General features: G+C 40.2%; 1 protein-coding gene across 1 annotated transcript in view; it reads right to left on the reverse strand.

Annotated features, from left to right (window-relative positions):
• The window catches only part of SLCO5A1 (solute carrier organic anion transporter family member 5A1), a 129,260-nt gene that overhangs the window by 74,663 nt on the left and 37,296 nt on the right, over positions 1 to 17,301 (reverse strand). The window contains exon 2 of the mRNA XM_008710779.2: positions 179 to 311. Coding sequence (XP_008709001.1) covers positions 179 to 311 — 133 coding nt within the window. The remainder of the gene's footprint in view (positions 1 to 178; positions 312 to 17,301) is intronic.

Here is a 17,301-nt window from a genome sequence, read left to right on the forward strand (position 1 = left end):
AGATTAGGACATGGATATCTCTGGGGGATTACTTTTCTGCCTTCCACCCCCTTCTAGGCGACTTCTAGCTGTTTTTCATAGTCCCATGGGGGAAATTTTTATTTTAATTACAAGGGTACTACAACTTGAACTATCATTAATAACAAATGAAATGAAAAATGCAGTAAACAATTCTTACCAGTTTCCAATGAAACGAGGGTCATTCTGGTCAAGGTTAACAGGATTTCTGGGATCGACATAAAAACCAATAAGAAGTCCACCTAATAAATATCCCACTGCAGGACCAAGTGCTCCCATGACATACATGATGGCTGAGAAGACAGAAGGGGGAACATGAAATACAGAAACACGTTACTTAAGTTTTAAGAGTTGTCTAATACCAGTCATACCACATATGTATGTCACAGTTAGACCCGGTTAACAGCATCCAAAAGCAAAGAACTTTAGAGATGTGCCTATATTTATATTTGGGTTTCAAATCATGCCCTTTATTTAGCTGCTGCCTGTTGTCCTTTTAGAACATTAGAATCATCTCTGGACAGCTTTTCAGTAGCTTCTGTTTTGTTTTTTAATGTAAGTGCTCAGGCCCCACCCCAGACCCACTAAATTTAAATTTCTGGAAGTGCTAGTTAATGAGCAGTCACTGGATAACTCAGAGAAGATAAAAGGTCATCTCAAGGTTAAAAAATGAATAAATAAAAGGTCGTCTCAAGAAGAAAAAGAAAAAAGGTAGTCGTCACTTGTCACAGCTGGAAGATTCCAACAGAATGAGGGAACTCAAGGCCAGATTCTGCCATGAAGCTGGATTTAATTGAGTTGGCAAAGATGTTAAGCACCTCAAATCATGAATTTTTTTCAAATCACCACTTTAGAATCAAAGAAGAGCTCACAATGCATTTGGTTTACTGCTAATTGAGGAATCTTACTTAAAGATTAATAAATCTCCTTAAATAGCATCAGTGAAAAGATCCAAACAGCACCAATCCACAGCTGAGTTAGAAAATAATTTTTAAAGCACATGACCAAGCAGGAGGAGAAGGGGTTGTGTCAATAGATCAGAAAGTTAAATAAATAAAATCTTTTTTTTTTTTTTAAAGAGGGGGTGCCTGGGTGGCTCAGTTGGTTAAGTGGCTGCCTTCAGCTCAGGTCATGATCCCAGGGTCCTGGGATCAAGCCCCGCATTGGGCTTCCCTGCTCAGGAAGGAGCCTGCTTCTCCCTCGGCCTGCTTCTCCCCCTTGTGCACTCTCTCTCTCTCTCTCAAATAAATTAATAAAATCTTTTTTAAAAAATAGATTAGAAAGTGTGTCATTCTATCCAAAAAGAAATTGGCCATCAAAATCGTCTTTAGCAAAAAATAACAATAAATTCAATGTCATTCTTTTATACTGTTTTCACTGCTGTGATTTCAAATAAAAAATAATGATTTTGTCAAATTTTAAATTTTGAGATAGGATATGAAATTTCTTGAAAATCATAGCAAAATCTGGAGTGTGTCTAACACTCCAAACCTTTTTTTTCCTGTTAAAACTTACTTATTTGGGGAGAAATCTATAAACACTGTTAAGATACTCCTGTGTTCAAGGCATGACAAACTCAGGAGTTACATATTTCTCATTTCTACTGCCATCATGCATTTAAACCACTGAATAAATAACGGGTTTGCCATACCCTTTAAATAGTACTATATTTACCAAAAAGCAAATTGAACTAATCAGAATAGCTTCACCTTAATTTATCTTCTGCACCTAAATAAACTTCGAATAAACTTTCACCTCCTGTTACTTATAACTACAGACAGTAATTTAACACCTGCTCTCACTTTTCACACTATTTCAAAAGAGAAAGCACAGTGTTTATTTATTTTACAGAATCATCTGCTTATAACAATAAGACATTAGGTACTTTGACTTCTCCATCTGTGTTTGGAAATGGAGAATGGAAGGAAGCATAGCCACAAGTAATTGGTATTCTCTTGGAAGCACGCTTTTTGGCGTTCTTTTGGAAGTGTGCTCTTAATAAAATAAAATCAGAATTCTGATAAATATCTTGTTAACCTCTCTGTTTATAGCCTGAAACAGAACTCAAGAAGAAAAAGTGCTTTTTCAGTCCCAGGTTTTCCCATATGCATATGAAGATAAAATTTATGTTTACACCTCCAGGCAAACCAGCACCATTTACAACTTAAAACTGTAATGAGGCCAAAATGTGACATGAATCATCTTCCCAAAATAGTTCTTTTGGCATGAAAGAGACTGTCTTACAAACACAGACAGGGAAAAGGGTATTTCCGCCATACTGTTTATGCCTGGGGCACTTGAGTGCAGCCTCTTGGAACGCCAAGTGTCAGTGTGCACGACGGCTGCTGGCAAGACCTCGCGATTACACAGCGCATGGAAAACCAATTAAATACCATTCACCAAAAAACCTTAACTACTTTACAAAATACGGAGAAAAGATTTTTTAAATGCAGCTATGTAATCAGAAGAAAAATATTTGTAATCTATAGCAAAGACTGAGGCCAACTGACTCATTCTCATAAACAGGTATATACATGTATCTACATAATTGTACCATATGTTATGCTATGTACAGTGTCATAGCTACAGTACATATGCTATATCTATAAACCAGCAGGTATACAACACTATAGACAGAGAATCATTCTGGCCACCGAGCTAACATTTATCCATCAATTAACCAATGGCACTCATGCAGAACATATTAGAGGGGCAGATTGTTGATGCAAAGTCGTATTACTCACTCCCCCAGTCCAAAATTCCCAATCTCTCTCTCTCTCTCTCTCACACACACACACACACACACACACACTGCCTAAAAAAGTCTAAACTGCTCTGAAGTTCAAGGGTGGGCCAAGTTGGCCTCCTGCTGCCATTTCAATCTTAAAAGCTACCAACTGCCCCTCGGGGCTGCACGCAGACTGACTCTCCGAACAGGCCTGGGCAGAGCCACCTCCCTTCCCTTGAGGACCCGCACTGCCCCCAGGCCTTCCTGTCTGTCTGAATCCTGCCCCTTCTTCAAGGCCCAACCAAGTCCAGCATTGTCCGTCCTCCCCTGAGTGGTCTCTGTCTCCTCAGAATCACTGCGGATGACATATTGCCTATTCCAGTGGCCTCCACATCTTTTCATCATGCATCCCTATCAGTAAAAGGTTTCAAACATTTCCCCACAGTGTCCTTTTCTGCATAAATAATGCGTATTTACCACCAGCCTTATTCTCACAGCTCACACCTGATACGTCAGTAAACCCTGCTGGTTCTACCATCAAATCATATCCAACCTGCAGCTCCTTCTCCGTGCCTTCACCTTGGCCCAAGCCACCAAGGTCACTCATCCGGAAAATTGCTCCAGGCCTTCCAACCACAGTATCCCTGCTTCTGCCCTTCCCTCCCTACAATGCATTTTCAACACAGCAGCCCTCATAATCCTCTAGAAACACGAGCCACGTCTTGTCACTTCTTGGCTCACACCCTCCAGTGGCTTCCCACCCCACTAGCAATAAAAGCCCAAATCCTTTTATGTGGCTACAAAGACCTGTCCCCACCCCGGCCCCGCCTCCTAGTATCTCTCTGCTCCATCTTCTATCCTTCTCGTTGTTCACTCAGCTCCAGTCAAACTGACCTTTTCCCTCTTCTTCGCCCTGCCAGGCACATTCCCACCTGACGGTGTTAGCACTCGCTCTGTGTGGGTGTGGGTGCAACCCTCTTCCTCCGGGTAGTCTCATAGTGCACTCCCTTACTTCCTCCAGGCAGTAGGGACTTCAACACTCCCTTCTCACTGAGGCCTTGCTTGGCCATCCTATCTAAAAATTTAAAACTTTTTCCCCAATTTTTCCCACTCTTTCTCTGCTTTCTTTTTCTCCTTAGCATATGTTGGTACCCAACACACTCCCTATTTCCTTTGTTCATCTTGTGTGTTACCGGTCCTCCTCAACGAGAACATAAGCTCCAGGAGGACAGGGATCTTGCCGGTGGTGTTCACTGACAGTAGTGTAGGCCACTCGACCCACTTCGCTCCCACTTTCCGTTACCTTCATCACTCCCAGTCAGTCCGTGAACGTGCTGCCGTCATTAACAACAGATGTCAGTGATAAAGGTCGTCTTCACTGTGTATCAGCTCTTGAGATCGTAGCTAGACATTATCAGGTGGATAGTTTCATGTTTTTTGACGGTATGCCACCAGAAGCGAGTACGCCGTCACTGGTTTTCTCTCACGATGAGCTTACACTGGGAGTCCAGGCTATCCAGTGAACGAGCCATAGAAATAGAACTAGAAGTTCCGAGTTTCAAGAGTGGTCTAATTTCAGTCATACCGCACATATATGTCACAGTTAAACCCGGTTAACAGCATCCAAAAACAAGAACTTAGAGATTGTGTCTGTATTTTACTTGGGTTTCGAATCATGCCCTTTATTTAGCTGCTGCTGTTGTCCTTTAGAACATCAGACTCATCTGGAGAATTTTCCTCTTGCACCCCAAAGGACTGTCCTACCTCCCCCTGGATTGTACACAATGGAGCTTCATACCCCTTTGAGAGAACCCTGGACCATTCCATTCATTTGAAATTGAGTATGCCTTGCTCTTCACTTCTACTTCTTCCTTCAAATGTTTGTATCTTATCTTTTGAAGTAGCCTTCATCCTCGACAGCGGGATCCATATCGTATACAGGACTATGCAGTGGTTAAATCCCAGACTACAAACTCCTCGGTTCGAATCCCCGCTTCCATTATGCATATAAAGCACTTAGCATATAACAAACATAAAGAAATATTAAGTTGCATTTTTATATGTTGAATGATCACCTATTCATTCTCTAACAAGTATTATTAAATATTAATTTTGTATAGGCCGAACACATCCATTATTTAACAGAAGACATACTTATCTTTATATTACCTTAATAAATCATCTTTTCTGGAATCACTATTTTTGATCCAGGAGTTAGTTTTGATAATGGCCCGGGCAGATGCGAGTGGGAAAAGAGAACATCCAGGTCTTTCTTTCCTCACACAAAGGCCAGTATAGACCATCTTCCTGAAGCTGGGAATGTGCCTGTGGTTATTATTCTTTTTTTCAACCTTTAGGTTTTTTTCTAATGATTACAAAATATAATATGAATTCCTGGTAGAGAAAACTCTCAAGAGCACAAAAACTTTTTTTAAAAAAATCACCAACAATCCCTACCATCCACATAATGATGATAATAATAGTAATAAATACTTTTTACTATTCATACACTGTGTAAGTTTTTTTAAGTAGCTGGAATTATATAGTAGTTATTGTTCTGTATTATGTTTTCCCATAATACCACAAACATTTCTTATGTCAATAAATTCTCCTGGAACATTTGTTATGGCTAAACGGTGTGTTATCATGTGGCTATGACATACGTCCTTTAATAATACCTTACTGGTACCAGCTATCCTATCACCAATATCTGATTGGGGCTATTCTGAAGATTGTATCAACCCTTTGTTATTACATATGATGCACGGAACTAGACCCTAACCTGAGGATTACAACCCCCCACCCCAAACCAAACTCAGCTGGTGAGCTTCTGTAGAACAAATAAGCCACTATTAAATGAAGGGGGCCTAGGGACGCCTGGGTGGCTCAGTCAGGTAAGCATCTGCCTTTGGCTCAGGTCGCGGGCGGGGGGTGTTCAATGCTCAGCAGGGAGTCTGCTTCTTTTCCTCTGTCCCTCCACCCCCCATGCACACACTCTCTCAAATGAATAAATAGCATCTTTAAAAATAAAAAATTAATAAATGAAGGGGCCGGTGGGGCCGGCTCTTGGCCTTCACCTTGGACATCATGGTCGGTTTGACAAAGAAACAACCTTTGAGGACGGCTGACCCACCAACAACTTAGTAACTGTTTCCTCTCCTGCTTCCAGCATGGGAATCCTGCCCTTACCTTTCCCCAAGTTGTTTTACCTTTAGACCTTCCATTTCAGTTTTCTTCTTAAATTATTTTTCACCCTATTTTGTGATCATTTATGCTTCTACACATTAAAGCACATTAACTTCTATTTTTAAATCCATTTACCTTCACATTTTTAACTTTTCTCCTCCCGTAGATTTAACCTTTATTCTCATATAATACCTCTTTTTACTTTTACATCAGAAAGTGTTTTAGCTCCTGCTCTCTTACTTTACTTTGTAATGCATTTTATCTTTTTAAAAACACTTTTCAGGGGCGCCTGGGTTGCTCAGTCGTTAAGCAGCTGCCTTCGGCTCAGGGTGTGGTCCTGGAGTCCTGGGATAGAGCCCCACATCAGGCTCCTCTCCTGGGAGCCTGCTTCTTCCTCTCCCACTCCCCCTGCTTGTGTTCCCTCTCTCGCTGGCTGTCTCTCTCTCTGTCAAATAAATAATAAATAAAATCTTTAAAAAATAAAAAAATATATAAATAAAATAAAATAAAAATACTTTTCATAAGAATTGATCTAAAATTAACTATCAAGTTTTTCTTTCAAATTATTTCTTACCTTCTATTTCTCATACCTTAAGTAAGTTTACTTACGTTTTAGCCCTAATTATATTAGGTTAATTTTTTTGAAGATTTTATTTATTTATTTATTTGAGATAGAGAGAGCAAGAATGAGAGAGAGAGAGAGAGAGAGAGAACGTGCACACAAGCAGGGGGAGGGGCAGAGGGAAAGGGAGAAGCAGACTCCCTGCCGAGCAGGGAGCCCCACTCAAGGCTCAATCCCAGGACCCCGGGATCATGACCCGAGCCAAAGGCAGATGCTTAACCAACTGAACCACCCAGGTTCCCCTAGGCTAATATTTTATTTTTATGAACTCCCTTGATTTTAAACTTTGAATCTTTGTTATACTCCTGAATTTTATGTTCTTTTTCATGTTCACGGCTTTCTCTTTTCTATCCTTCTGACATCTTCTTTTAACAGTCTTTGTTTCTCTTAGTCTTCTCTTTTTCTTGTTTTGTGATCAGTTTGGGTAAGAGCTCACTAGAAGCTGTGCCTGGCCTCAGTGCTCATCCAGGCCCATCTCCACCGTCTCTGTAGTCCTGCTCTGCTGCCCTGCGTGGCTTTTCCAGCCAGTTAAGGATGGTAGTTTGAGAAACTGAGGGTTAATTCTCCCCTGGGCTCAAGGCTCACTTTGCACATGGCATATCTGATTAGCCGGACTCCATGACTGCTGTCTCACATGAGCCAGTCATGACAAAATGTGAGTTCTAAACCCCAGGTCTCTGATGAATAAGCACTGACTCTAAAACCAGCCAGGCCCACAGAGTGAAACAAACATGCCAGAGAGCTCTTCCTCATCCAGCTGCATCCTGGCCTGGGGAGGGTCCCATGGGTTGACCTTCCCAATGGCTACTCGGAGAGAGGAGGCATAATACCACCCGCAGAGCTCGCCTGCACCTGTTTTATCCCTTCTTGATGCTGACACCTCCATTTCTGGCAGAGTTCAAAGACACTCCTCCTTCCTTATCACAAAAGCCCAAATTGACTGCATTGGTATTATATCAAATAGCGTTATTCTGTGGGGTCAGCAGCAACCAGGGGAACAGCTCTCTGCGCTCTACAGAATCCATGCTAAGTAACCAAACCTGCTTCTGAATCACAAGCAATGATTCCAGAACTCCTAATAGTGACCAGCCACCCATGAGCCCTGCTGGACTGTGGAAACCAGGGGCCAAACCAAAATCAGCAAAGACCCTAGTACCACAGATCATGACAGTCACCTCCTTCCTAGCCTCAACCCCAAGTGGTGCGTAGGGCTCCACATTGCCAGATCAGAGGTCACTCACTCACCCCAGGTGCTCTGTGACGCCAGGCCCTGGGACAAGGAGGGGGCATGGCAAAGATGCATAAGAGGGATGCATAGTCCTCCAGAAGAGGAAAGGTAAAACCAACCATGATTCAAAACTCCGTGAGTAAGTGTAACAAGCACCGGCAATATGCCATGGACCACGGGAGAGGAATGATTAACTTGCTGAGGAGGGAGGACAAAGAAGCCCTCCGGGAAAAGATGGCTTTTGACATAAGGTTGCAAAAATGGGGAATAAAGGACAGTAGAGGCTGAGGGGCCCACGCGGGCAAAAGTGTGCAAGTTTGGAAGTGCATGGAGTGTTCAGGGAATTACAAGTGATCTTGACCTGGAGGTGCAACTGCTTCCAAGAAGAGGGACCACCACTGACTCTCCCCTAGTCCCATCCAGGGGTCTAGGGACCCAGCCTCGTGCAGGCTGCCCAGTTGCTCTTCTCTGAGGACAGCGAGGATGGATGGCAGCGTTGCACCAGCTTCCCCTAGCAGTCAGTGGCATTTAGAAATGCTTTTGCTGTTGTTTTTCACATGGCAGTAGAGGAACAAGTCACTGCCACTGTGCATGCGATTGAGGGCAAGCCCTGACATCCAGAACGGAAGTAGAGCACTGGTCCTTGGGCTCACCTGAGCACTCGATTGCCTCCCCAATTCGCCTTTCCTCTCTCTCTCCTTCTGTATCAGTCACTAGAATGTAGTCAGAAGTCCCAGCCACTGTGTTACTGCCAAAGGCCTCTCCTTCCACCTCATTCGGCGGTCCCTAGCTCTTGGGAGAATTAAAAAAACTCCCGTTCTCACTCATTCTATTCATTTATGGGCAGAATTCAACTGGGTGGACATCTTTTCTATCTGTTCCGTTTCTATGCCCTCTTCTCTTGGCAAAAACAATTCCATTTTCCTTTAGGAAGCACCCACCCTTCATTGCACAGCCCCAGTGGCCTGTCATCCATGGGGCCCTGTCCTCCATGATTCAGTGGTTGCCAGGTGACCAACCCAGGCCAATCAAATGTTCTTCTCCCACATACCATGTGGCTCACTCCTAACCTCTTCAGATCTATATTCAAATATCATTCCTCAGAGAAGCCATAGCTCACCACATATCTAAACATGGCACCCCCCATGTTCCCTACCCCTCACTCTTTATCACTTTGCCCTGCTGGGGTTTTCACTATGGCAAATACCACCAAATACCAACAATTACATTTGTTTGTTTGCTTATTCTCTGTCCCTCCCACTGGAATGTCAGTTCCATGAGAACAAGGGCCTTTTTGTCACTGATGCCTTATCAATGCCTGAACAGTGCTGACCATAAGCACTAACAAATAGTGCTGAACAGAGAAGGGATGAAGACATGGACTTCCAATCTTGAGTGAAGTATCAAGAGCCACTGAAGTGGGTTTTTTCTTGCAACATGACCTTGAAGAACCATCCATTGGTTCCTGTTCCCTTAGACCCCTGGGGCTGTGCTGTCTTTGCGAACCATCCCTACCCACCTTCCCCATAACGTCCTTGGTTTGACAGAGCTGGCTCCTATGATTTACAGCCACACAGTCTTGATTCTTATTCCCAAAACAGCTCCAGACCTGACCCTTACTTCTGCCAGGCTCTCCACGGTTAACACCCACCCCAGCTGGGTTTCCCCAGTTCTCGGAGCCTCATTGCAATTGGCCTGGATTTGCTGTGCCCTCATTTGAACTTGATGTCTAATTAATCAGCCCTGCTCCATGTTGCTCCCCACTTCCCACTTTTCACCACTCGCTGTCCACCACTTCCCCCACATTCCCTCTGGCACAGGACCCACTTTCTCAGCTGCCGTACATGGCCAGTAAATGCTGCCGAGAACTGATGATGACAGGGTTTTGGGTTACAAGCATAATTTAGGCTCAGTCCCAGGACCTGGGATTCACCCAAGATGGTCCCACGGAGAAACATCCTGCATGCATGCCGATTAAACCCAGTCTAGGACATAGTGATAGGAGGTCACCCTTTTGAATACAGTTTGGTGGCACAGCTGCTGCAGATAAGACGAGGACATGAAAAGCAATCCACACTTTACTGTGGTATCACAGCAAGGACACCAACTCGCATTCAACTTGCACAATGTCTTGAAAATTAGCTAAAGTACTTCACAGCACCAGTGCACCATATTTAAAGAAAATAGTCCCTCGCTCGTTCCTTCCACTCACAAGCACAGGCAGAAAAGAGACCTCTGATCTCGGTTATTTGGAACAGCAATTTTTTTCTCTTTTAAGTGATTCAGTTATTTTGACACAGGCCTGACAGTAAAAAAACAGCTGCCACAGCAGTCAGGGAATAGTCTATCACTTTGCTAAAACATCCAGAGAGCATCTTAGGTCACAAATGAGAAGGAGAAAGGGTTTAAGTAGATTCGGAGTGGTTTTTCCTTGCTACCGTAGCAAGCAATAGTTGGTTTAAATTCACTATCTCCCTTTAAAAAAAGACTGTCTACAGAAAAGCTACCAGAATCAATAAGTGGATATAACAAAGTTGCATGATACAAGATCAGTATTTTTAAAATCATATTTCTATATGCAAGTAACAGTCAGAAATAAATGCCATTTACAATAGCATCATAAAATATAAAATACTTGGAAAGAAATCTGACAAAATATAGGAAACACCTATACACTTAAAATGACAAAACACTGCTAAAAAATTAAAGACGATCTAAGTTAATAGAGATATGCCTAGTTTGTGGGTCAAAGGACCCGATATTGTTAAGGTACCAATTTTCCCAACATGGATTGATATATTCTACCCAATTCCAAACAAAATCCCAGCAGACTTTTTTGTAGAATTGACAAACTGAATCTAAAAGTCAAAGAACATATGGAGATGCAAAGGACAGAGATTAGCCAAACAATTTTGAAGAGCAAAGTTAGAATACTAAAACTACTTGATTTCAAGATTTACAAAGATACTGTAATCAAGACAATGTAGTACTGGCTTAAAGACAGACAAGCAGATCAGTGAAATATAAAAGGACGTCCAAAAATCAATCTATTAATTAATTAATTACAAATAAAAAGGAAAATCCAGAAACAAAACCACACAGGCAAAAGGACAAGTGACTTGTGACAGGGGTAAAAAAGTAATTCAGTGCAAAAAGTAGTCTTTTCAACAAATGGTGCTGAAATCCATTAGATATCCATATATAAATTAACTCAAAATGAAGCATAGACCTAAATGTAAAACCTAAAACTATAAAACTTCTAGGAGAAAACAACTGAGGAAAACATTTTTCAACAGACAGTTTACCAAGGAAGATCTATGAATAGCAAAAAAGCACATGAAAGATGGTTAGCATCACGAGTCACTGGGGAAGTGCCAATTAAAACCACAAGGAGATACCACTAAAAGCCCTCTTCAAATGGTTAAAATTAAAAAGACAAATTATACCAGGTATTGGTAAGGTTGTGAAGCAGCTAGAACTCCCCTACACTGCTGACGTGCAACGGAATAGTTTACAGTCACTCAGGAAAACAGTTCGACAGTGTCTGAAGGAGTGAAACATATACCTATCATACAATTCAACCATTTCACTCTGAGTACTTTCACAAGAGAAATGAAAGTATATGTCCATACAAAGGGTTATGTGCAAATATTCCTAGCAGCTTTATTTGTAGTAGCAAAAAAAACTGAAAACAACCAAAACGTCCATCAAGAAGTGAATGAAATGGTGACTAACATAATAAATAAATAAATAAATAAATAAGAGGTGAATTTTAAAAAAAAAGTGAATGGATAAACAAATTGTGGTATATTCATACGATGGAATACTAATTAGCATTACAAAGGAATGAACTATTGATACATGCTAACACATGGACAAATCTCAAAACGATTATGCTAAGCGAGAGAAAGCAGACATAAAAGAGTACATACTGTGTGGTCCAATTTATAAAATTCCAAAAAATGCCAACTAATCTAAAGTAATAAAAAAGCATTCTGTGGTGACCTGGGGGTGGGAGGAGGCCAAGCAGAAGGGAGGGATTACCTTGCAAGAGGCTCAAGGAAGATTTGACAACGTTGGATATGTTCATAGTCTCGATTGTGATGACAGTTTCATGGCTGTGTGTGTGTGTGTGTGTGTGTCAAACCTTATCAAATCATATACTTAATTATGTGCAGTTTGTTTCATGTCCATTTTACCTCAGTATAAAAAAAAGGACGACTGTTCTAAAACTGGGTTCTGGGGACACCTGGGTGGCCCAGTCGGTTAAGCGTCTGCCTTCGGCTCAGGTCATGATCCCAGGGTCCTGGGATCAGGTCCACATCAGGCTCCTTGCTCAGCAGGGAGCCTGCTTCTCCCTCTGCCTGCCACCTCCCTTGCTTGTGCTCTCTCTCTCTCTTTCTGACAAATAAATGAATAAAATCTTAAAAAAATAAAAAAACAAAAGTGGGTTCTGGTGATGGTTGCGTAATTCTGTAAAATTACTAAAAATCACTGAATTATACACTTCAAGTGGGTGAATTTTATGGTTTGTAAATTACGCATCGAAGAGCCGTAAAAAAGACTAGAATGGAACGTATCCTGTATTGAAAGTTGTTAACTTGGGGTGGCGAAATTACAATGGGTTTTTTGGTGTTTTCCTTATAACTTTCCAAAAGTTTAGTCAGCAAAAAAAAAAAAAAAATTTAACATATCTTCTGGAATGAGTACTTTTATCTCTTTCGGGTACTAATACTCATCAAATATATCATCTTTTTGTCAATTCATGATGAATATGTTTTTTTAGACTTGAAGGAAGTCTTTACAGGGTCATGGGCTTATTTTCTTTGTTCTTGTATCTATGGCAACTCCTGTGGAGGCAGCAAACACAGAGTGGGCTCTCAGCAAACCCCCAGGGAGCGAGGACACAGTATCTGTAAAGCAGTACTCCAATTTTTCTTAAGATTGATCTGCCCAGGGTGCCTGGGTGGCTCAGTGGGTTGGGCGTCTGCCTTGGGCTCTGGAATCACGTCCTGCGTTGGGCTCCCTGCTTCTCCCTCTGCCCCTCCCCCCACTAGTTCTCTCACTCTCTCACTCTCTCTCTTAAAAAAAAAAAAAAGATTGATCCGCCCAATACTCCATGATGACTCTTCCCAGACTAACTTTAAATTAGGGGTTGACAAATGACTTGCCAAACTCCATAAAACTGGACTGGAACACAGCGCCATGCATTCGTGGACATATTTGTGGGACTACTTTCATCACAGCAACAGAGTTGAGTAGTTGCTACAAAGAGAGTATGGTCCTCAGACTAAAATATTTACCACAGCAAGCCCTTTATCTAAGAACAAGTTTGCCAACCCTTGTAATAAATAATGACAGTTATTTACTGCATACTTACTGTTTCAAATATCAGCTAAATGTTTGCACACATTATTTCTTTTAATTTTCACCTCTTACAGGTAGTTACAATTATCTAAGCTATGGTTATAACTCACAGAGGTATGGGTGGGTTTTTGTTTAAATGAATATCTGGAAAAGTCACTCTTTTACAAATGTTTTATTTCTAACAACTTCAGTAGATTAAAATAAATGTAGAAGAAATATTTGTATGAAAAAATTCATTTGTAAAGTTAATTCTTCCAGAATTGGCAGTTTTTCAAAGATTCTATTTATAAGAGTATATCCCCAAGTAATTGCTGAACTATAATCCACCGTGAAGTAAAATGATATCATAGCTATTGTTTATTGACAATCTTCTGTAAACTACACTTGGTACTTAGTATCTTTTGTAACTCTTGTTTGCCATTCAACACTAACAGCTTTCTGGGAAAAGAATACTGTCATTCCCAATTTACAGATGAGAAAGCTGAGTCCCTGAGAAGTTAAGAAGATCCGCAATTACTAAGTGGTAGAACCAAATTATAATTTGGCTCTATCTAAAACCAAAGACTAAATCTAAAACCAAAGACTCCTCTTTTTCCATTTATGGACACATGTCTTTAAAATACAAAAGAAGTTTAATGGTAAGAAGTATATAGGTCTCTACTACTGAAGAAATTAATCCCTTAAGAGCTGAAAATCTCAAAATATTTTTGGAACTGTTGATAGCAGCAGTCTTAAAAGCATTCTAAATGAAAGAGAAGTTCACTATTTAGATTTCCATCTCCAGTCTCATCACTAATTGGCTGCCATAAGGATGGCAGAGAAACGTACATTATATGAAAAATACATTCCAAATATGTTGTATGACATTTACTTCAATAATTACAGTGAAGACTCAGAAGAAGGTACCAGCTGTTAAGAGCAGATTAAATTTACCTCCTGGGAAGAGTAATAAGTCACTGCCAGGAAGCACCTTCCAGGTAAACAGACATAGGCATCACACACCTCCAGTTCGCTTTTAAGGCTCTGGAAGAAGCATGATTCCCACAGGAAAGATTCGAGTCTAAAGCAACGCTCAGGCACAGGTGGAATGTCAAGTGCAAATGTTCCTCCAGTCGTTAGCATCACCGTGGCCATCTATTGGACTTTACAGGCATTCGAGTGATAGAAATGTTTTAGGACACCTTTAATATTATCTCCCTTTTCCCCCATTAATATACAAGAATTAGTTCTAGTACAGTAAGACTGCTTCCACTAGGGCTCATCACAAAGCTTAGTCATGCATTTGAAGAAGTGTTAGCAGTCAAAGTCTACAGCCACTGACCGCAGAACTATTACTGAAAGGTAACACTGGGCATTTATTACATGTGAGATACCGTGCTAAATGCCTTTATATGTATCTCGCACTTCATATTCACAGCAACCTCATGAGGCAGGTACCATTATTGTCCTAATTTGGGGCATTTTCCTTTGTAGTCACCTCACTGATGAAATAACACAATCAATTCACCCAAATTAAAAATAGATAATCCCTGCTCTTTGTTATCTAACAATAACAAAGATAATCTACAAATACAAGCAGATTTACCAAGTTAATACACGTAAACATTTTATGTTTCTTCTATCACACAACATTTAGAGTAGTAGAATAAATTCTCATTTGGAAAGCTAGTCTATAGTCTACTTTTATAAGAGAAATATGGCAGGGGCGCCTGGGTGGCTCGGTTGGTTAAACGTCCAATTCTTGACTTCAGCTCAGGATCTCAGGGTCACAAGATCGAGCCTCACCTTTGGCTCTGAGCTGAGCGTGGAGCCTGCTTAAGATTCTCTCTCTCTCCTTCTCCCTCTGCCCCTCTTCACCCCCCCACCACCCACTCACTCTCATTCACTCTCTCTCTCTAAGGAAGGAAGGAAGGACAGAAGGAAGAAAGGAGGATGGAAAATGACTGACCTAATATCAGGTGTTTTGTTTTAAAATAAACAGTATTGCTCAATGTCCTGGGGGCAATTATGATTCAAGTCAATACTTGAGTGGTTCATAAGAGTACTGGCTTTAGCTTCACATGTCTGTGTAGGTCTCAATCAGGGACTGGCTCCGTGAACTTAGACAAGAAACTTAATCCTGCTAGACATGCTTCCTCACCTATAAATAGGGGATCATAATTTATCTACTTCTGAGAGTTATTGAGGGGATAAATGAGATAATGCACATAAAACCCTTAACACTTACTAAGTGCTCAGTCAATGTCAGAGATAACAATTATCATTATTACTTCTATCATTATATCTAACTTCATAGTTAAAATTATGATTCTGAGACAATACAGGATTTTAAAGTATCTTCAGAGCCACCAAAGGATGACAATATTCTGTTCAGTATTATTTTAGTGTTAAGTGTATTTTATTGTTTCCAAAGTCTTCCCATACAGAATTCACAAATCTTGTGATCAGGTCATCAGAATATTCAATTACTCAAAACACCTTACTCCCTCATTGTTAACCGATTGTTACTCAGTGAAATTATATCATATGAAATATCTGGTGCTAAAATTACGAGTGATAAGAGGGCCATGCCCCTTCCTAAAAAGAGTTTATAGGGAACTCTTTCTTGAACAAAACAAGAAAAGATAATTACCAACATAACACATTCTATGACAAGTGCTAAATTGTGGTTCCAATAAGGACGATGAGAAAAGGAGAGAGAGAAATGGAAGAAGAAAACTAATACTACTAAGTGCCTCCTCTGTGCTTCTTAAACTCAATAGCTAATTTTCCCAAGAAAATACCTGGAAGATGAATTTAATTAGTTCCCACTTCACAGAAGGATTCTGACCTTGGAAATGTTAAGGAATATAATCAAGTCACGAAACTAGTAAAGAGAAGATTCAAGCCCGAGTCTGTCTGACTCCAGAGTCCAAACCCTTACACTACAGCACGTAGCCTCCAACGTGATTTAAATGCGGCCACAAATTAAATCTTACTCTATACCCAATAAATATCAAAATCAAATCATTCTTTTAAAAATCAAATTGTCATTAGTGTTCTCCCAGAAGAAAGATATTAATTTATACATCAGCCAAATAATGCAGAAGAAATCTCAATAGTAAGTCCTAATCTTTAAAAAGAAAACCCTGAATTGTCATTGGAGCTATTACGATTTTCAGAGTGAAGTCACCTTAGAGATGCTTTCATGAATTTACTATGTTAAATTTTCAAATTTACTCACATGCTTGGTCAAGTTTTCAAGGACATTTCTAGAGTAATCTCATCACTTATGGAGCCTTAATTCTGAGACCTGACTAGAGATAATATAGCTATTATGTAATATTTAATAGTTCAAAATGAGAAGTTAATATACTTCTAAAAATACCAAAGAAACTAGTATATAAAAATGTCAACTGTGATCATCAAATATTGCTTTGAGTTCTGTCTAATTCTCTCATACTCTTCCTAAGGCTTCCGCACTTTTTATCAGGGATGGTCTGAATAAATAACATCATTTGATATGTGGCAACTCTTTTTTATAGTTTAGCCCATTCTCAATGATACTGATTTATCACTCTCTTTTAAACCCCATGAACCCATCCAATCTGTCAATTTTCAACTACTTTCAGGAAGTTCCAACAATAGGCAAATATGGTAAAGGAAAAACCAGATACTTCCTAAAAGCATTTTTAAAAATAAGATTTCTAAGTTGTGCCTAGTTAGCTTCAGTGCTTAAAGTATATTTAAGTAATATTATGTACCAAGTTTTCATAACTGTCTTGCAGCTTAGCTAATGGAGTTTTGGTAATGCTATTAATTAGTAAGAAAATTTAGAAATGATCAATTATTGATTCCTCTCAAAGCAGTAAACTTTGCAGGATTTAGCAAACACACACATATGCAAAACAAAGAAATGGAAAGCTAAGGCACATATCTGGTAATCCCACCCCTCAAAAAATCAACTTACCTAGAAGTATCTAGATAATTGAGGGAAAATGTTTATGTCAATATCTGAGGAAAGATTTAACTTAAGAATACTGTCATTACTCAAGTAGCCTACAAGAAACTAAATAAAAGGCTTGACAACCTCAAGGAAATACTACTCAGTCTAAGAAAACAGTAAACAGTTAAGAATTCATTTCCTTGACTATCTATGGTTTTGGAAGTAAG

The sequence above is a fragment of the Ursus maritimus genome, unplaced genomic scaffold (assembly GCF_017311325.1).
Source record: "Ursus maritimus isolate PB19 unplaced genomic scaffold, ASM1731132v1 scaffold_9, whole genome shotgun sequence".
In the NCBI taxonomy this organism is placed as follows: Eukaryota; Metazoa; Chordata; class Mammalia; order Carnivora; family Ursidae; genus Ursus; species Ursus maritimus.